The 21,520-nt window shown below is 36.2% G+C and overlaps 1 protein-coding gene across 1 annotated transcript in view; it reads left to right on the top strand.

Annotated features, from left to right (window-relative positions):
• UTRN (utrophin) overlaps positions 1 to 21,520 on the top strand; it is a 358,125-nt gene that overhangs the window by 320,566 nt on the left and 16,039 nt on the right. Inside the window, exons 67-74 of the mRNA XM_070932667.1 lie at positions 6,297 to 6,433; positions 7,425 to 7,463; positions 7,905 to 7,970; positions 9,243 to 9,308; positions 11,351 to 11,509; positions 12,968 to 13,211; positions 17,142 to 17,250; positions 19,494 to 19,586. Coding sequence (XP_070788768.1) covers positions 6,297 to 6,433; positions 7,425 to 7,463; positions 7,905 to 7,970; positions 9,243 to 9,308; positions 11,351 to 11,509; positions 12,968 to 13,211; positions 17,142 to 17,250; positions 19,494 to 19,586 — 913 coding nt within the window. The remainder of the gene's footprint in view (positions 1 to 6,296; positions 6,434 to 7,424; positions 7,464 to 7,904; positions 7,971 to 9,242; positions 9,309 to 11,350; positions 11,510 to 12,967; positions 13,212 to 17,141; positions 17,251 to 19,493; positions 19,587 to 21,520) is intronic.

Here is a 21,520-nt window from a genome sequence, read left to right as displayed (position 1 = left end):
TCACTCCTGACCTTGTTTGAATCCTATTTGTCAACCCAGGGTTTCATGAATCCTTCAATATTACCTCGCTTATTAGTCTCCTAAAGTAATAATTAGGATGCACTATTTTTAGCTTTTGAAGAGCTTATTAAATTTATAGCTTACTCACCATAAAATTCATAGCTAACAGTAATAAAGATCTTTATTACTCTCTGTTATTATTATAACTGTATTATGTTATTCATAGCTTTTCTTTTGTGCTATTTGTAGTTGATTTTTTGAACGGCTTCAAAAACAGCAAAAACAAGAAATTAGAATATTTAAAGCTGCCCATATGTTCTTTTTCATTCACTCTTTTTAAAAATCTGAATTTTCTCAGTTATATTTAGAAAGACAGTGATGAAGTTTGTTAAGTGCTTATCAAAAGGGATTGATAGATAATCTCATTTATTTCCACTAGAATATTCAGTATTTACAGCTCTTTCCAGCTGTTACAGAGTTCTTAAAGATGAGGATCTTCTGAGGAAAAACAATAACCACTTTAGCTGAGTGTATGAAAAATGGCTGAATCATGCAATAAGTTTAATCAAGCCAGTCGAGACCTATCTAGCCATAATGTTAGGATATGGTTTGAGCCTAACAAGTTGTCCAGGCAATATAAGTGTACTGTAACTTTAATCTGTAAATGTATTATGTGACTTTAAAGTTTTACTGCTGATTCATTGTAATGCTGAGTCATGCTGTAATTAGTTGTGAATGTATTTAAGGAAGGTACTGTAAAATATTCAGTTGATGATAAGCTACCATAGTGTGAGAAGTTGCTATTCATTGTGCTATCATCGTTTGATGGATCTGCTACCATCGTGGTTTGTGAACTAGAGTGAGTTTGTTATTCTAACCAACTACTGTTTGTTTGGTAAGAAGATATCTGTAACTACTGGACTGATTTAACTGGCAAAGACTTGGAATTTGTTTAAAGACTATGAGATTGTTTTTCCACTATAAAGTAAACTTTTGATAAACCAGTTTGCACATCTCTTATTCATTGCTCTCAGCAACGTTTCTCTGTGCTCTACACTCTGCTGGTTGGTAACACAACAACAATATCCTTAACACATTGTATATGTACAGCATGTTAACCATGCCTCATTATAATTTTGTGAGTGGCTTAATACATTTCATGAACTTAGTCTCTTCCATCAGCTTATGATTCAGTGTTTTGGGTGAATTTAGAAAATAGTTTAATTCAGAAACTCAGTTAAATGCATTATGGGATTTAACACAATTGTAGAAGTCAAGCATTTTAAATCATTTGATAAAAGTCTGTACTGCATATTTTCCCATATGTAACATTTTTTTAAAAAAAATCTTGGATTCTTTTCATCTTCTCTACACAGAATTCCGTAATTTTAAAAGCCCTGAATAATATTCTCATCAGTCCTTAACATTAAATGCCTTAAAGTCTTGGTCTGTACCCTAACCTGTTGTTTCTGATTGGTCCATGGGCCAAGGTTGTCTTCTCTTGTTGTAATCAAAACCTTGTCTTTGTGTTACACTGTAATGAAAACGTTTTATAGTCAAATCTAACTTCATTTTGTCATAGTTATGCTTGGGGAAACAGATGCAAACCAGACTCCGTATAAACGCCTACATTCTAAAAAAGACATTAGTGCCAGATCAATGTGCGTTTTGCTATATACATAATCTCAAGAATGAAGAGAGATCATATTTCATTACACCCATGTGATTGGGAAGTATTCGTTCTATAATAAGAATGTTTAATTTGTAATTGATTGCTTAATACATTCATTCATTGCAGATCAGCTCTTCATTAAATTCTCTTTCTTTCTGAAGTAAACCAGTAAATTCCTGGTTGTGTCCTATTTTTCATTTTCTTTTCTGCTCAATTGAGATGCCCCCCCCCCCGAATCACACTCCATATTCATTTTCCTACTGCCATTTCTCTGCTTATCTTTCCTACCTTATAATCATCTGATTGTTATCAGGCGGCCCCTTAATTCCCTTCAATTCTCCAGCACACTGGAGAATGCTAAACACAATCCTTCTATGAAAAAATGCCAGTCTTCATTACCAGCGTATTCAAAGCCTGTACATAAGAGTTACACAATATTGATTATGCAAATTTTTGCAAACAAGGGCTTACGCAAACAAAAAAGTTTGCTCGAGGTGCCAACAACTCTTGTCGCAGCCCTTCTGGTCTAGTATTGCAAAGTTGAAGTTTTTTGCCCTGGATTTGAACTTTTGAGGGGTATGAAAAAGGAAATGGGAGCACTCCTCTCCTTTGTACTTCAAATCTCTATACACAGCAGAGGAAGAAGATCACAATGAAATGAAAATGGGAGGGGCAGTATTACATCACCTGACCCATTTCAGGTTTGGAAAAGGATATATCTATCTATCTATCTTAGTCTCCCAATGGGCAGCAAAGGGTCTGCTGGCTGCCAGAAAGAAAGAAAAAGTCCAGAAACTAGTGAATTGTGATTTCACTGAACTAGGGCTGCATAATATCTTGGTTTACGTAGGTAGAACCTGGCTAAAGAGAGATACATACATACATACATACATACATACATACATACATACATACATACATACATGGGTTTTCTATCGAAGCAACCTGGTCTACCCAAATATGGGAAGGAGTATACTGCTTCCTTTCGTCTTTCAGCCCCAATCCAGGAGCCCTCAGGCAGTCACTTTCACAACAAACTATTTTGCAAATTTATATTTACTGACAAAGAAATAAAGGGAGACTAGATTAGTATTAGGCAGATGTATTAACCTCTAAGCCACAGGTTCTCCTCGCTTTGTCGCTTGTACCAGGGGAGATTAAATGGGTTTTCTATCGAAGCAACATGGTCTACCCAAAATTGGGAAGGAGCATGCTGCTAAAATGCAGGCAAGCCCAGGTTCGAATCCCAGAAGTGTATGGCTAGCTGATGAGAGCTAAATAGCTTGAAAGAGATCTATATTAGTCTCCCTTTATTTCTTTGTCAGTAAATTTAAATTTGCAAAATAGTTTGTCGTGAAAGCGACTGCCTGAGGGCTCCTGGATTGGGACTGAAAGGCTAAAGGAAGCAGTATGCTCCTTCCCATATTTGGGTAGACCAGGTTGCTTTGATAGAAAACCCATTTAATCTCCCCTGGTACAAGATGACAAAACAAGGAGAACCTGTGGCTTAAAGGTTAATATATCTGCCTAACATGCAGGCAAGCCCCGGTTCGAATCCCAGAAGGGTATGGCTAGCTTAGCCAGGTTCTACCTATGTAAACCAAGATATTTTGCAGCCCTAGTTCAGTGAAATCACAATTCACTAGTTTCTGGGCTTTTTTTTTTTTCTGGCAGCATATATATATGTTTTCTGAGATTTTCACGGGTGTTTGTATGTAGGTCTTTGGTTATTCGGGTTTTCTCCCGCATAAAATTGGAAGTGTCTTGGCAATGTTTCGACGAAGTCTCATTCGTCATCTTCAGGCTGGTGTTTTTGGCTTTGTGCTTCTAGGAGCAATGTGTGATCACAGCTATTTCTTCCTTTTAACTGCCAGTGGAGGTGTGAACTGATTGGGTGTATATATATATATGTATTTCTCCTCAGCCAGGTATTTTCCTACGTAAACCAAGTTTTTCAAAATGCAGCCATAGCTCAGTGAAATCACATTCACTAGTTCTAGGCTTTTTCAGATAGCAAGCATTAGTCTTCTGGGAGACTAATATAGATCTATTTCGGACTAATTAGTCCTCATCAGTTAGCCACACCCTCATCACATGTTTCCTCCCCGTAGAGGTCAAGTAATTGTTTTCTCCTCTATGGGGAGGAAATATGTGATGAGGGTGTGGTTAACTGATGAGGACTAATTAGTCCTCTATATTAGTCTCCCAGAAGGCAGCAAACTGCTTGCTTGCTATCTGAAAAAGCCTAGAACTAGTGAAAATGATTTCACTGAGCCATGGCTGCATTTTGAAAATCTTGGTTTATGTAGAAAAATACTTGGCTGAGGAGAAATAGACATAAAGGGCCTACGATAAGAGAAGAAAACATACACACACACACACACACACACACGTCATTTATTGAAAAAACCAGTCTTAAGGGACAGTTACTCATACTGTTGTAGACACTTTTTTGTGCTTATATAGTTGTGAGTTTAAGAAATCAATGCATAAGCAATTGTAAACATTGAGATGACCTATTTTAATTGCTGATGTTTCAGGTGCTAGGCTAAATAAAGACTCTAATTTATTAAAGTCTTCCATTGTTCCAACATGACAAACTCAGCAAAAGTGATTAGGCTCTTTGGCAGGGATTCACTAAAAATCTTTTTCTAGTTTTAAGACTCGAAGGGAAATTATGGAATTGAAAAAAGTGTCTATAGCAAGGAACGAATTGAGCAACACATCAAACAAAGTGAAATTGATTTTGTCCTTTATTGAAAATCAATAAACCAACATTAAAACCTTTCTTAATTATTTAAAAACCTTATTAAGATATCAGCAACTACTACAATGTTTGGAAATGTATTCCCATGTTTCGTACATAGTTAGAAAATTTTATATGTAATGGAACTTCACCTCAAACAATGAACTTCTGTTAAAAATTCACTTTAGATCAGAGTTTCTAAATATCTCAAATAACCCTTAGTGTTGACATTGTTCTGGATGCTTCCTTGATGCCTTTGGTACACAGGAATATATATAACGGTTGTGAATTCTCTAATACAAAACTCCTTTTTTTACTCATAGAAGTAAAATAGAATTATGAGCACAAGTGATTGAAATAACATCTCTTTATTAGCCATTCATTCTTTGTGTCAGAATTCATGTTGCAATAGTGATATTATCTGCTGGAGCATTAATTTGACCTTCAAAAATTGCTCCAAGGAAGTTTTCTTAGGGAAAAAACCCCCTCAAAGTTGTATTGGCTTTCTTACCAATTTTACCAATCTGGGAAACTACTTTTGTATCTTAGTTTTCTTCTCTTTTACAAAAAAAATCACTCAAAATAATGAATGGGTGGTTGTTTGATATTGTTGTGGCTCCGATCCCCGAGCCCATCTTATCGGAGGAAGAAGGCTCCGAACATGAAGGAGAGGAGCCGGCCAGGCCTCCCTCTCCAGGCCCCTCCTCTCTGGCAATGCCTCAGGTGTCTGCCGAGGGAGAGGAGATTGACCAGGAGCCAGGTGTCTCCGATGACAGCGATGAGGGTTATAAGTCGTTCCTGGATCCACGCCAATGAAGGCGAGATAAATGTTTGCAGCAGATGAGGAGGCGTGCCAGGGATTAAGCTGAATCACTGGACCACACCCCACAGGCTATATAAGAGAGTGTGGTGGCCATTTAGACTCTGTGACGGACAAAGCTAACTTCTGGCTAGTCACTTTGTACAATGCCTGATCTGCTGAAGGTTTCATGTTTGAGCTGGACTGTTTTGAAAACTGTGTGTATTAGTTGGTGTTATCTGGTGAAGGAACACTCCCTCTTCTTGAAGTAAAGCACTTGGCAGACGGTTATTGTATTGCTGCCAAGTTCCTGATAACGAACCTTGCGTGTGCCGAGTACTTCTTTAACCCCCGGCTGGCTGTTTGTGTGTGTGTGGGGACGGGGACAGAACAGATATTGTTATTCTTCATACAGAAGTAGCCATTCACCTTTTTAATGAAGCTCAGTGCACCAATATTTATATTTACACTTAAGGGGGGGGGAATCATCTCATTCTACATTTGATGAATTACATATTCATCCACTTTTTTATATTCCAGTGAGTGGTAATGCATGAGTGCAGCATTTTTTTGACTGAGTAATGCATATGCTCATAAAACTTTCAAATGGAGAATCAAATATTTGGGTACAGAAACAACATTGTTATGTTTTACTCTCATATATATTGATAGATTGCTGGCCCACTCTTAGCTTTGACAAGGTGTGAGTTGTCAAAGTTGTCCATGAGTCTTCATTTTATTTGGTTCTATTTTAGGAACATATGGAAAACATTTAAATGTAATTAATTTATTATATTAATTCATATTTTGAGTAACATAAGAAGAGTTTTTAGATTTTGTCTGTTCTAACTTTTGTTCAACTCACTTAGTTAAATGGGATTTTTTTTTCTTTTTAAGTCAAGCTTTTTGTATTCTTGCTTTTGGGTTTGGCTTCTAACAGTTTGTTTCCAGTAATTTTAAATCATTATCATTTGCATATTGTAACAAGCATCAGAAGACAATATAATGTAATGCATTCATCATTTCAAGCAGAAAGTAAACATTTAATTTGTGTTTTCTCCCCCCCCACCTTTTCCTAGACAACATCAGGGGAAGATGTACGTGATTTCACTAAAGTGCTAAAAAACAAGTTCCGATCCAAGAAATATTTTGCTAAACACCCACGACTTGGTTATTTGCCAGTGCAAACAGTTTTAGAAGGCGACAATTTAGAGACGTGAGTTTTGAACAGAGATTGGGTCTTTTCAATATAGTATTTTTTTCTCACAAAGATGTTTTGTAAGGGTAGAAGCTACAATGAGAGAATACTTTGCAACTTCATTTAAGGCTAAACATGTTCTAACGCAAGAAGAAAGCTAAAACACAGAAGTATTAAAAATTCAGGCATAGTAAAATGTCCTTTAATAAAACATATAAGCTATACTTATTTAAGACATTTTTAAAGTACATTTCATGAAAGTGTCCAATACAGCTGAAATTACTTTGTAGTTCCATTTACTTACTGGGAATGAATTAAAGACAGCTTTAAAATTGCATACTGAACCATGCCCAGAAATTGGTTTTTATTCTTTAAACAAAAAGGAGAACGTACTTTCAATGTGATTGCAGTGAAAGAGAAGCATGTCACTTAAGATGGTCTCATCAAATATATTCATTCTGAAAGTCTCTTTAAATTGCACTCCAGTTTATGTGCATTGTAATGATATCATTAATGAATAGAATTACCATTAGATTTAGCTTTCTATACATTCACACTTTTTGTACACCTGTTTGTTGAATGGTGTACATGGCAAAGCTATAAAAATTGGTTTATATACTGAAAAATTGCAATCAAATCAAATTGTACAGAATGAACACTCTACATTAGTGTAATAAACTGTGAAAATCTTTATAAGCTTCATTTTTAGCCAGATACTTTAAACAAATTCCTAACAATTAAGAACTATGTAATGTTTTAATTAGTTCCTTTTCTGATTATAAGACGGGGGAAAGATACTGTGTTTAAGATTATCTTCTATTTGATTACAAAAAAATATTTTTTTCCCTCTCAAATGTATTCTGAAGTGGATTTGGTTATGGGCAATTTCATTTTTTCCCTAAAACAAAATATTGGGGTAGAACAATAAATAAATATATTGTGCAGTACTTGTCTAAATAGCATCAGTGTTTTAATCTCCTGTTTCTTTTCTATACTTCTTTTCTTTCAGTCCTATCACTCTTATTAGTATGTGGCCGGAGCAGTATGAGTAAGTATCTTCCATCTTTGTTCTCGGTAAGATAGCTGAGTTTAATATATCAAATGTTTCTTCTGCAAAATTGTGGAAATGAATGAGACCATACACAATCATGGTTCCCTCAGTCTTCCATTTATTTGACTAGAACAGGCATGAAATAAAACTTTTCTGAGTGGTGAACATTTGCTACCACAATTGTATGAGTCAAGCCCATCACCGTAAAAGGCATTACATTCTTTTTTTTTTTAATTTGATTTATATGCCGCCCTTCTCCGGAGACTCAGGGCGGCTTACAATGCATTAAGCAATAGCCTTCAAATATACTTTTGTATATTTATACAAATCAGCTTATTGCCTCCACAAACTGAGTCCAGTATTGTGTTTAATACTGTAAAAAGTTCTTGTTTTTTATAATTTAGAAAATTCACTTTCTTTTCTGTTAAATTCCACTAGCCCCTCCCAATCTCCCCAACTATTTCATGACGACACCCATTCCAGAATAGAACAGTATGCTAACAGGTAAGAATCAAACTCTCTCTCCCTCTCCCTCCCCCTCCCCTTTCTCTCTGTATGTGTTGATACATCGCAAAACTGAGACTGACATTACAAAATAGAAAGTATGCATTGTTTTGTATTATCATCAATTCATCTGTGTAAACTAAGAGAAAATAGTTAAACATTGAAAAATGATATAATGCATAATTATAGTTGTGAGCATCATTGAATGACCATTTAATCGTTAATACATGATGTGACTCAGAAATACATCCTTATTTACCAGTTTGGTATTTTGGAATTTTTAAAATCTCTTTTGGGAGGTGAATGGGTGTATAAAGTGATTTATCCTTTGTTCAAAGGATAAAAAGTTAAGACATACAAGCAATCTGATACCAAGCTTAGTTTATTTAACATCTGTAAACTAATAAAGAGGAAGTGAGGCTGTTTTCCTTTAAAAGTGAGTTCGAGATGTGATGAGTGACCCGCCTTCTGTATCTCTTGGGGAACTTGAGGGGGACAGCAGGGCCGATGAAAACATTCTGTGTGAATGCAGGGCACAGTTGGCCTCCAGTTTTACTTTAAAGCCTTTTTGATTAATTTTCCTATATGAAGATTATGAATTATGACTGAAAGTTATGAAATAAGGTTTTATTTCAAAGGAGGAAGGGAAAAAAATGGGACAACGACATGGTAGCATATTTTCCAAAAATGATACATTTGAGAAAATCGTCAGGTTTTTAAGTGATACGAATGAACATTTATTGTGGAATAGGCAGTCACTTGTGATTTGGTTATTCTTATTCATTCATTCATTCATTCATTCATTCATTCATTCATTCATTCATTCAGAAAATTTATATTGCCGCCTTCTCGCACATGGCGACTCAAGGCGCCTTACAGGACATAAAAGCACAATATAAAAGAAATAAAAATATTAAAAAATAAAAATAATAACCCCCACCCCAGCGACAACACACATTCATACCAGCCATTAAATGGGCTCCATCTTGCTCTGGCCCGTTGGCAGAACCACGTCTTCAGGGCCTTCCCAAAGAGTGTTAGATGATGTTCCAGAAAGAGGAGCCACCACAGAGAAGGCCTTTCTTCTGGGTCCCACCAGATGTATATCCTTAAGGGACTGGAACCTCAACATTCCTTGCCTCTCCACTCTAGTGGGTCAGGTAGATGTGACCTATATTAAACTGCCAATAAGTACTTCAGTTGCTAAATAGAGAATTTATCTGTCCGAAATATAATCCTAATTTATCTTTCATGAATATGGTTTTCTTTTAGGCTGGCCCAAATGGAGCGGAGCAATGGTTCCTTCTTCACCGATGGTAGCTCCACCACAGGAAGTGTGTAAGTAGATATAGTAACTGGAATTATTGTAAAAATTAATGGCCACTCATTTGATTACAAGGGTCTGACAAATCTTTTATTCATTGATATGTATTATGTTGGTTACCACCAAACAGATATTAATTAGAATTTCCTAGTGGTCTGCATTAATGACAGATAATAATAATTGCATGGCATGAAGGATGTAGCATTTGATTAAATGAAGTGAGTGACTTAGTAAAAAAATAATAATTTTGTAAGGCTGTATTTTGAGGTTGTCAGCGTTCCAGAAAACCCCCAACTCCCGGAAGATGCGGAAGCAGGCATTTTCCAAAGTTCGTTTTACTAGAATAAGTAAACTGGCACATCTGGGAAATCCCGAATCTGAAAAGGGCTTTCCTTCAGTAATCCAAAGCTCCCAAAACCACCCCCTTTCTCCTCAATCGATCACATGCTCCAATCAACGTCCATTCCACCTCAACCCAGCCTCTAACCACTCCTCCTCCAGATGCTGGATCACCCTTACCTTGACCGATAGGAAGAATGCTATTATGTCTACTAATTCCCCTCTCCTAAATCCCCCCTCCTACTTTCCCACACACAAGGAGGTGGCAGCATTGAAGCTTCCGGCCTAATATGGCTTCCAAGGCTGACAGAGGTATTTACTGTAAACAAATAAATGCATGATAAAATCATGAACAGATAGTCCTCCACTTAACAACAGTTCACTTAGTAACCGTTTGAAGTTACAACAGCACTGAAAAAGTGAGTTATGACTGTTTTTCACACTTAAAACTGTTGCAGCATCCCCATGGTCAGGTGAGGAAAATTCAGATGCTTGGCACCTGACATATTTATGACAGTTGCAGTGTCCTGAGGTAACTTTTGCAACCTTCTGACAACCAAAGTCAGATTGACAGCTACGCTACTAACTTAAGAACGGCAGTGATTCACTGACAACTATGGCAAGAAAATGGGGCAAAATTCACTTAACAACTGTCTCGCTTAGGAACAGAAATTTTGGGCTCTATTGTGGTCATAAGTTGAGGACTATCTGTACAATGCATATAGTGGTATATAAGAATGATGTTGAGGAACCAGGGGAAGAGATGCTGTCTAGGAAAGAGAAAGGGAAGCCCACAGTTATTTAATGGTCAGAGGAAGAAACTTAGGAAAGGCCCACCTTTAAGGTCAGACAGTTGACCTTAAAGATATGTGCTTTCTTTCTTTTAATACAGTATAACCTTAAAAATTTTTTCCCATGGGTTCGTTTTTAGCACCAGGGGCCTTTCTGTTTCCTTCAGAATCACTAGGTCATCATGGAAACGTTCACCTGAAATTGATGTGTGTGCAATAGATTCGCCTTAAACAGTTTGGTCTCTTCAGGGATGGCTTTTAGACCAGTCAGGGGGCAAAGCAGATGAAAAATGAGAAGGCAGCGAGAAAATATGTGGCCCGATATTACTTCCAACAAAGAAGCGATTGGTTGCAAAATGCTCTCTAAATTATTTAATTTAAAAATTAATTAATTATATTTGAAAAGCAAGCAGCATACACAGAATTTTGGAAGTCCATAATGCATAATGCAATGGTGCAAAGTGGGAAACCTTGCATGTTTATGGCAGTGCCAAGATTACCCATGTTTTTCTGTTTTGGGGGAGGAAGGTTTAGGGCCTATGTGATATTTGGTACGTTTTTGTCTCAAAATGGTAGAAAACTGCTGTACCATTTATTTATTTTTTTGCCATTGTGCAATTCTAGATAACTCTAGAGAGTCCCCCACCCTCTTCAAAACATTCCAAATAGGCTGCTCTTCTATGTTACACAGGTGGCTTACTATTTAAAGCAGTAATCGATTTAATCCTTTATAAAATTGCAAGTTTATCTTCTTTTCAGTTAATACATCTTGCATTTATTTTATTTTATTTTATTTTTTGGCCTTTTCAGGCAATTTTATAACATTTAAAACTATGACATTAGTTATGCATTGAGTATTCATGTACAGTTCATTTATATTTCAAATACGTAAAGTATATATTTATTCTGACCCTCTTCATCTCCAGGGAAGATGAGCACGCTCTTATCCAGCAGTATTGCCAGACTCTGGGAGGTGATTCGCCAATGAGTCAACCGCAAAGTCCAACCCAAATCTTGAAGTCAGTGGAGAAAGAAGAACGAGGAGAACTTGAACGAATCATTGCTGACCTCGAGGAAGAGCAAAGGTTCCCTAACCCTGTTCTACATTCACCATGTCTTGAAGATTGGCTATGAAAAAAATACTAAGGGTCAGAGGTTTATTTCTGTGTGTCAGTAGGAAAATAGGAATCAAATATGCTAAATATAGCCTTTCAAAATTGAAATGGTGGGAATTGTTCCTTTCTTTGGTTGGCAATTTCCTTCCTTAGTCCTCTTCTTGTAACTCAACATTTCAACCAACGTAAATAATTGGCACCTGTGCAGGTTTCTCTGTGCCAACCTCCTCCTGTCCCAGTGATATTTCTCAGAGTTCTCTCTTAAACTGAATTGAGCCCCCCCTCCTCCTTTTTCTTTTTTTACACCAAATTTATGGGCAAGAGACATTCTCATCAGCCCATGGTTGAGGACAGGATTTACAATCCAGAAATCAAAACTTCAATCTCTGTCTTCCCCAGATAGAGCTAGAAAGATTCCAGATTAAAATCAAAGTCTAGGTTATATTCCCAAGAAGTGGCCAACTTTTATGAGCCTGAGGACCATCATAACCCTTTGGCTGAAACAGCAAGGTTAGCATTTTCACTGCAGTCCGAACTATAAAGTCTAGGAGGACATACTAGATCAGCAGAAGAAGAAAAAAATAAATTTCATTAAGGATAGTTAATATTATTCTCAGTGCATTTTTTTTTCTTTTGCATCAAAGTTATAATTTGGCAGAAATTTCTAGTGTGTGTGGGATCACGAGCGATGTTTTGTGGCCTTGCATGAATCCTTGGAATTTCATAGTACCTAAATATATAATACAAGTATTTCCTGAGTGAGGTGAATCAATTCAGTAAGAAATGAGCTTGCTGTTTTTCTGATTAATGGGGCAGAATCTGACAGAGGTGAGATTTTCTTTGGAAATCTTTGGACATAAAAATTGATGCATTTGTTCATATTTGCCACTCATTAATAGTAGCATCAAGAAGTGACTTCTCTGTTCAAATATGTGTTATAGGCCAAATTGCTATTGTCCCGTGTGAACTCCAGCATACAACTTTGCAATAAAACATTATTAAATTCAGCAGCCAGTAAAAAACAAAAAAGTGGTGATATATTATGTACTATATGTTATTAAAAAAAATAGCCCTAACCCTAACATTTCCCAGGAGTGTTGAGGTGGTATAAAGGGGAATGTTTAAAACCATGGATGGAGATTTTTCACAGCCATTTCCCACCACTTCACAAATCACAAATTGCATGGGGAAAAGTTGCATAGAGAGGTTTCTTCTTCCTGCAGCCGTCTGAGTTATTTTCTGCAGGTTATCTGCAGAAAGGAAAAAAAAAGTTCTATTAACATTATATTCTGCCATCACTAGTCAAACATTTATCTTATAAGTTGCTCTGACCTTTTCATACAATTAGATAACAAGGAGAAACTTTTAAGTGGATTTTCCTGTCGTTCTTCTGCTATAAAATCAGCTGCTTTTTAAAATTCCCTTTAGGATGCTACAAGTGGAATATGAGCAACTCAAGGAACAGCATCTTCGAAAGGGAATCAATGCCCTTAATTCACCTCCAGACTCAGCTGTGTCACCTCAACACACTACTGAAGATGCTGAACTCATTGCAGAGGCCAAACTATTACGACAACACAAAGGGCGTCTGGAAGCTAGAATGCAAATCTTGGAAGACCACAACAAGCAACTGGAATCTCAGCTTCACAGGCTACGACAACTGCTGGAACAGGTATTGTATTCAGTGACTTTCTCCCTAGGACAGCAGTTATTTATAGACATACAGTGTGAAGCTAGTTAATTGTATTTGACTTCTTTACAGACGTACTGTTTTGTGCTCTGTTTGGGTTCTCTCTCCAAAATGGTTTTAATTTTTTGCCAAGAGTAAAGCCATATTTTATTTATTTATTTATTTATTTATTTATTTATTTATTTATTTATTTATTTATTTATTTATTCATTCATTCATTCATTCATTCATTCATTCATTCATTCATTCATTCATTCATTTATTTATTTATTTATTTATTTATTTATTTATTTATTTATTTATTTATTTCTACATGGGGCTCCCCTTGAGGTGCACCCGGAGGCTCCAGCTGGTGCAGAATGTGGCTGCGTGGGGGATTATGGGAGCGAGAGGGCGCTTTTCTCTTCCATCAGGCAGGGCTGGCGTGAAACCCCCCCCCCCCCGTTTTTGAGATATTAGATTTTTAATTGTTTAATGGGTTTTAGTCGTAAGGTTCTTAATTTTTCGGCCAAAGGATATAATTCTTTTAAATTTTTAACTTTTGTATTGGATGTTTTTTACTTGGCTGTGCACCGCCCTGAGTCCACCAGGAGAAGGGCGGTATACAAATTTAAATAAAATAAAATAAAATAAAATAAAATAAAATAAAATAAAATAAAATAAAATAAAATAAAATAAAATAAAATATAATAAAATAAAATAAAATAAAATAAAATAAAATAAAATAAAATAAAATAAAATAAAATTAAATTAAATTAAAATTTATTTATTTATTTATTTATTTATTTATTTATTTATTTATTTATTTATTTATTTATTTATTTATTATTTATATTTCATGTTTCCAGACTACCTATCTGCTTCAAGGAGAGGCTTTGAGCAGTATACAGTATATAGTATAATCAACATATAAAGCAGCATATAAAATTAACAATAAAATATTAAGATTAATTTAGGATTTAAAACTTTAAACATTATAAGATGACAACATAAAATTTCAAAGAAACAAAAGCAAAAATAAAAATTCCAAGTTGGTCATTTAACATTGGTTCATAAGGCTCTCGTGGCAACAGCCAGCCCTACAATTGTGTGGACCTTTGTGCCCCTCACACAAGGCCACAGAGCCAAGTGTTGACCTCTTTACAGAAGGCCAGAAGAGGCCTACCTCATCTCTGGGGGAAGGATGTTCCATAATGTGGAAAATTCTTTGACAGGGTCTGCAGCATACTCTCCCTATAATCCTGTCTGATATTTGATTTTAAAAAGTGGTTTCCAAATGTTCTTCCATGAGGAAAAACCGGGAAAATTTAGAAAAGCACCCTAGGGAAGGATCTGAATGAATATCTTAATGCTTACTAATTGTATATATTGTCAACCTCACATTATCTAGCAATAGAGTTATTTTACTACTGGGATTTTGAAAGTGAGAAAAATAGAAATGTGGTGGAGCTTCAATTAGTTTGAAGCAAAAAAAAAAAATGATCACCAAACTCTAAATGGGTTGGCTACTGTAAGCATTTTAATTCTCTCATTTGGTAATTCATAGAAAAAAACAAGAAGGAATATGACTTTCTTATCTTTTGTTACGATTAATAAAAAAATATTCATTCTGAAATATGGGAGTCTAGCTCCAGTTTAACACTTCTCCTGTAGTTGAGGCATTGAACTATTTCACAAATTTTCCTTTTTTCAGAGTTCACAGGAAACATTTTATAATAGCCTTCTTTCAACCTGTTTGTGCAACTTTTGTAAGCATTAATATGCATTATTCTTTGAAGTGTTTATTTATTCAGTTGCATTTCTTTTCAGTTGGTTTTAAAATGGACTATGTGGTGACAGGAGTTATGTAACCTTGTGGCATGTGCTACTGTTTGTTTTTATAATATGTTATTTGCAAATCAGTCTCATTTTTTAAAAAAGATTTCTTTGTGATTATGATATATTGACTGAAGAGTGTTGATTAGATTAATAACCTGTCAAGACTGTATTGTCTCTGAGCTATGGGGAAAAAAAACCCTAATTGAGGTGGTGGTATCAAAGAGAATACTGTTGTAAGATTATTTTGAATTCCTGCAGTTCATCATGTTAAAACTTGATATTTCAGGTCACAGTTTGAAGGTGTACTTACTATTTTTATTTCAACAAGGATTGATGGTTGCTGTGAAATTTGGCCATTGTGTCCAAAATATGCAATAACAAAGTCATATTTAGAGATGAAATGGAGCTGCACGAAAATAAGTTCTAACAAAATCATAAATGTGTTAACTAAATCCTTATGAAAATCTGGAAGCTTGCAGATCAAACATATTTATTACTCCATAGACAAAGAATAAGAGAAATAGGCTATCGGTAAATTAATCATTGTTTATATGGCATCAGAATCAGTTGAGTTTGTCAAAAAATGAAAGCAAAATATTTTGTGAATTCATGTCTATCTGAAAAAAGATGAATCTAACGGAATTATAAGCCCAACATTTGCTGAGAATTGCTTTGTAATATGGAACAACTATTTAGTATTACATGGAATTTAGCTTCTCACTTTTGTAATCTAGTAGGAAGAGCCATCAAAACAGTCATAAAAATGCCTCTTTAAATTAACTAATGAAAAACGCTTCTAGAAAAGTATGGACAAAAGCAAAAACAGTATTAGAAAACCAAGTTTACCTGCAGTATTGTAAAGAAGTGTTTCTCAATGACTGAGGAATTCTGGGAGTTGAGTGTTCATTGAGTATTTCTCAATGACTGAAGAATTCTGGGAATTCATCAAGTTGCAAAGTTGAGAAATTGTCAGGGCCCCAACGAAAACAAAGTCCGAAGCTTGAAGTTCCTCAAAACTAACTTTTATTAGAGATGTCATATTGGCACATCTGGGAAAACCCGAATCTGAGAGCTTCCGGGTTTTCCACACCCAACAGAAAGTTCAAGACCTTGCCCCTCTCCCACATGTCCACCACACATCCAATCACGTACTGTCTGGAACACAAGATACCTTCCTATTCTTCTCAACACAGCTGCAGGGCACCATGCCCTTGACTTTCTATAAAGAATTTTATTTTGACTACACATCTTCCCTCTATGTAATCCCCACTCTCAATTTCCCACAGTAGGATTCGTGGCAGGCCTGAAGCCTGAAGGCACAAAGGTAGAAAGATGGCTTCCAGGTCTCACAGAAATACTGCTAGAGACAGTGGTCCCCAATCTTTCCAGCTCTGCAGAACAGTGGCAAAGGTGGCAGCCTCAGGGGGGAGGGATGGTTTCGCATGTGCGAATGCTGCTTGCACAAATGGGGCTTTGCACACTCTCTGCTGCTTGCATGGCCCAGTTCAAGTCGTGTGATTCAGCCAGTTTGCACCAGTTCGGGAGAACTGGTTGTTAACTTTCGGAGCAGTTTGGCAAACTGATTGTTGGAAGAAATAATTAGGGCAGAGAACCGGTTGTTAAATTACTTGAATCCCACCACTGCCCAGTTCTCAATGGGTTATGGACTGGCACCAGGCTGCAGACTGGGGGTTGGGGACCTCTGGCTAGAGAGAATTATCACTTGCATTGGTACTGATATTCTGCTCTGTTCTGCTCTGACTCTTGGCACTACACATCTTTAAACTGTTCCAAAAATGCAAAAGCCAACACAGGATTCAGTTTACATCAAAACTGTTATGAAATATATTAAAAGTCCAATATATGTGTTCATTGTCAGCTGAACAAACTAATTGCCATCATGACTGGTGAAAACCAGCAGGCTCAGTGGGTGATACTTACCTTTATCAAAAGCTTGCTCTTCTTCATGGTGTGTCTGATTCATTTCAATTCTGGATATTGAATACTACAAAGTACGTTTTATTAGATTTGATCAGATATTTAATGTTTGCTCTGGTATGTTCAAATTAACTTCTTTCCATCTCTAATTTACAGCCTGAAACAGATTCCAGGGTTAATGGAGGCTGTTCTAATGCTTCACCTCAGCAATCCACCCTTGGGTATTCATCTGATCAGGATGCTAGTTCACAGTTTAATCAGACAGGTAAGTTACTAATTAGTGCACAGCTAGCAGTGTTATATTTCCCTTGAGCCAGTTTCCAAAGTCTATTGAGTTATAAAATTAACCCCACGCAAAATGTATGCTGAGATCTGAGATACCTTGCAATTGTATATTCAGGTTGAAATTTGAGTTATGGTGTCTCGTTCATTATATAAATATTCAGTAGATGTATTTGCCTAATGCAATAACAGAGATAAAACTTCTTGTTTGGTGAGCATTTCTTCTTAAAATTAGAAAGTTAATGTACAAAGAACCAAGTGAGAATTTACTACAGAAGGTGCTTAGTGTAATATATTATTATTATTATCCAGGTCAGGTATTCAGTTTATTCTTAAGAAAAAGTATAATTACTTGTATGTGGTTTGTTATTCAAAATAACAAAGCTTCATAGTTTTGCTGAAAGATTCATAACTTTTCTGAAATTGGAAAAAAACATTATTCATTTATTTATCATTTTAGCCACTATAAAGCATTTTTAGCCATTGTAAAGCCCTCTGGGCATCTTGCAAAAATTTAATATAAAACAATGGAATATTAAAAAGAATATAAGAGCTAAATAGATAAAACGGCCAAAAACCCAAAACCCATCAACCGAATATGTCACTACTGAATGTTCAACAATTGTGAAATGATCCCATTAAAGTCAGGCCACAGGCATGACAAGTAAAACAATTACTGTGTTATTGTTACCTCATGATGATAGATGACTTTGACTTTATTGTAATAGTTGAGATTTGAAAGGGTGAGGTTGAACTTTTTAATTAAGTAAAAGCATTGATATTAAAAATGCCTATGAATAGGATATGTTCTTTTTGCGTCTCTCTCCAGTCAAGTTGAAAATATTTCAGATGTTTCCGCAGCCTAGAGCTGCATAGAGACCCCAGTCCCATTTTTGCAGCTTCTGGAATTTTACACTAAACTATGCTGCCAATTTTCAGTAGCAAAAGAGAAAAAAAAATGTTGGTTTCGTGACTTTTAATCTTTTTAACATTTTTTTAAAAAGTATTATTTGAACAAATAATGTTCATGTCCAAGCCCTTCAAAAATTTTAAACGCCAAGCCAAACCTTCTAATACTTGCATGTTTTTTGCAGTCTTCATAAGTTTGTAGCAGTGGTGGAATTCAATTTTTTTTACTACCGGTTCTGTGGGCGTGGCTTGGTGGGCATGGCTTGCTGGGCGTGACAGAGGAAGGATACAGCAAAATCTCCATTTCCTCCCCACTCCAAGGGAAGGATACTGCAAAATCTCCATTACCTCCCCATTCCTGGCAGAAGGATATTGCAAACTCTCCATTCCCACCCCACTCTGGAGCCAGTCAGAGGTGGTATTTGCCGGTTCTCTGAACTACTCAAAATTTCCACTACCGGTTCTCCAGAACATGTCAGAATCCGCTGAATAGCACCCCTGGTTTGTAGGTGAGAGATGGATGGACACACGGGTTGATACATAGATAGCTAGACAGATGGATTGATGGTTAAATGGATAGCTAAATGGATGGATGGAGGGATGTACGGACAGATAGATAGCTTCTACTAGCCACAAAATAGTCCAGATTATGAAATGGGTGCTGGGTCAAAGAGAAGCAGATGAATACCCCAAAAATATTAAAGAACCTTAGGGAAGCTAGAGAACAAGGATCCAACTGTCGCCTTCAGCTACCTCAGCTTTAAGGCATACAATTGAAGACCAGTGCTTTTGTGCTCACGAAGGCAAGGAACATACATCATCTATACAGAGGTCATTTGGCAATCAGGACTATTGCTTTTCATTTTTTTTTCTTCTCTTCTTTATTCAAAATATGGAGGTTCTGGCCTTTATAATGATCATTGGCCATTTGTGCACTGAGACTTTCTGCTGAATATATTGATTTGAAATACAGAGCCATTCTGCATGTATCATCTACTTGATAAAATTGCAATATTTCCACAACTAATTGCCTTGGTAAAATTCTGTCTAATATCATTGCAGGCAACATGGATAAGCTTTATAGTTCAGATATGAGAAAAGGGATAAATTGATACTTTTAATTTCTATTCCTCTCTGTCCAAGCCATTATCAATGAGCCATTCTTGCATAATGAATCAGATATTTCAATTAGTGGAATTCTTTTTTAAAATTATTCTGAAAACCATAACGATAATAAGGGTAGGTGGAAGCAGCTTTTGGGATTTTAAATGCTACTTCCTTTTTTACTAAAGTCGTTGCACATTTTGTTTTCATTAGGTATAGATGACTTGCTAGTCCCACCTCATCATACTAGCACAGATTTAACGGAGGTCATGGAACAAATCAATAGCACATTTCCAGCTTGCCGCTGTAAGTATTCAACATACCAACCCAAGAATCTGAAGCTGAACTTGAATACAATTGCCTATTCGAAAGGCAATAATTTAATGTTCTGTAAAACTGTTCACTGAATACACTTAGGAGGCTCTCCAATCTGGAATCTCTCCAATCTCTACTCTTTCAAAGTGCCTTAGTATTGCGTGTACTTTGATATTATCTAGAAGTCCCAAATTTTTGTAATTTTTTTTAAAATTTTTATTTATTTTTATAAAGAGAGTCTCCCTTCTCCGGAGACTCAGCAATAGCCTTCATACTTTTGTATATTTTATACAAAGTCAACTTATTGCCCGCACAAACCGGGTCCTCATTTTACCCACCTTAGAAAGGATGGAAGGCTGAGTCGACCTTGAGCCTGGTGAGAATTGAACTCGCAGTAATTGCAGGCAGCTGGATGTTAAATGCTGCCTTAGTAGGAGGCATTAGCCTCCTACGCCACTCAGGCGCCTAGAATAAGCCAACTGATCCTTTAGCCTGCCAATTAATCACCAAAAAGGAGAACAAATGTCAGTTCTTTGAGGTAGACTAGACCAGGAAACCTAAGTTATGAATACTAATACTACTATTATTATAAGTTACAGTAATAAACCTTGCAAGTTTTGAATGGGCCTCCCCCATCCCTGCCTTACTTTCATGAGAACTAAGGAGGCTCAAGTCTAAATCAGTTTCTCAAATTACATTTCTGCCTTGGATTCAATTATTTTTTTATCTGACCATTTTCTTTGTTCTCACTCTTGTTTCCCAAGATAACTCTTACAGTCCATTGCATCAAGTTAACATTTCTAGCATGCATTGCTTAATGCCCATATTGAAAAAAATGCTTAGTGATTAACATTATAAACACCAAAAAGTCTTAGGTACCTTGAACAAACAGTATGATCAGAGGAGAGTGGATCTTCTTGTACTATAGGAAATCTTTTTATCTAGATAAATATACAATCTGTATTGGCTTAATCCAGATTTGTTGCTCTTTTATACAGTATGCAGAATGTCAATTTATATAACCAGCCTCTAAGAAATGTACTTTATGCAATTGATGTAACCTGTAGCTTGATTCTTGTAGTAGTTTGAAATACTATAATTCAGTAACAGATATACACAGTATGTCACATGTCTTTTATTTGTATCATTGTGTACATCCATATCCTTCATGCAGAATAACTCATAACCTTGGCCATATGTCCAAGAACAGAGCCTTGGTGGCGCAGCAGACTAAAGTGCTGTTAAATAGCACCAGCTGCCTGCAATTACTGCAAGTTCAAATCTCACCAGACTCAAGGTTGACTCAGCCTTCCATCCTTTCGAGGTAGGTAAAATGAGGACCCAGATTGTGGGGGCAATAAGCTGACTTTGTATAAAAAAGAACACCGCTTAGGGGGGGCCGAAAGTCCTACTAAGCAGGTATATACAAAAGTATGAAGGCCATTGCTTAACGCATTGTAAGCCACCCTGAGTCTTTGGAGAAGGGCGGCATATAAATCGAACCAATAAACAATAAATAAATAGGTCCTGCAGCACACACTTACCTTTATTGCAAGTATCACAAAATTATGTGCCAAAAATTTTGCATAAAATACTAATTTACATTGTTTCTGTTCACGCAACTTCTCTTTAATAGAAAAAGTAGGTGGGTCAGGAAGGTTTATGATACTGTTCCCCCCCCCTCCCATGTAGAGTTTCAGTTAATAAACTTTGTTGCATTTAATGAGATACTATTCATTTAGCAGGTGACTACATGCTTTCAATGTGCCTTAGTGATGCATGTACTTTGTTATTATTTAGGAGCCCCCAATTTTTGTAAGCCTAGAATGCCAACTTATTCCTTAGCCTGCCAATTAATCACCAATCTGTGAAGTCTAGATAAAGCAATTACTGAGTCCCACATGAGTTTTCACTTTTTTTCTCAG

Source organism: Pituophis catenifer, unplaced genomic scaffold (genome assembly GCF_029215685.1).
Source record: "Pituophis catenifer annectens isolate HBS135680 unplaced genomic scaffold, rPitCat1.0.hap2 SCAF_1, whole genome shotgun sequence".
Taxonomy (NCBI): domain Eukaryota; kingdom Metazoa; phylum Chordata; class Lepidosauria; order Squamata; family Colubridae; genus Pituophis; species Pituophis catenifer.
This window is presented reverse-complemented; position numbering and strand designations above follow the sequence as displayed.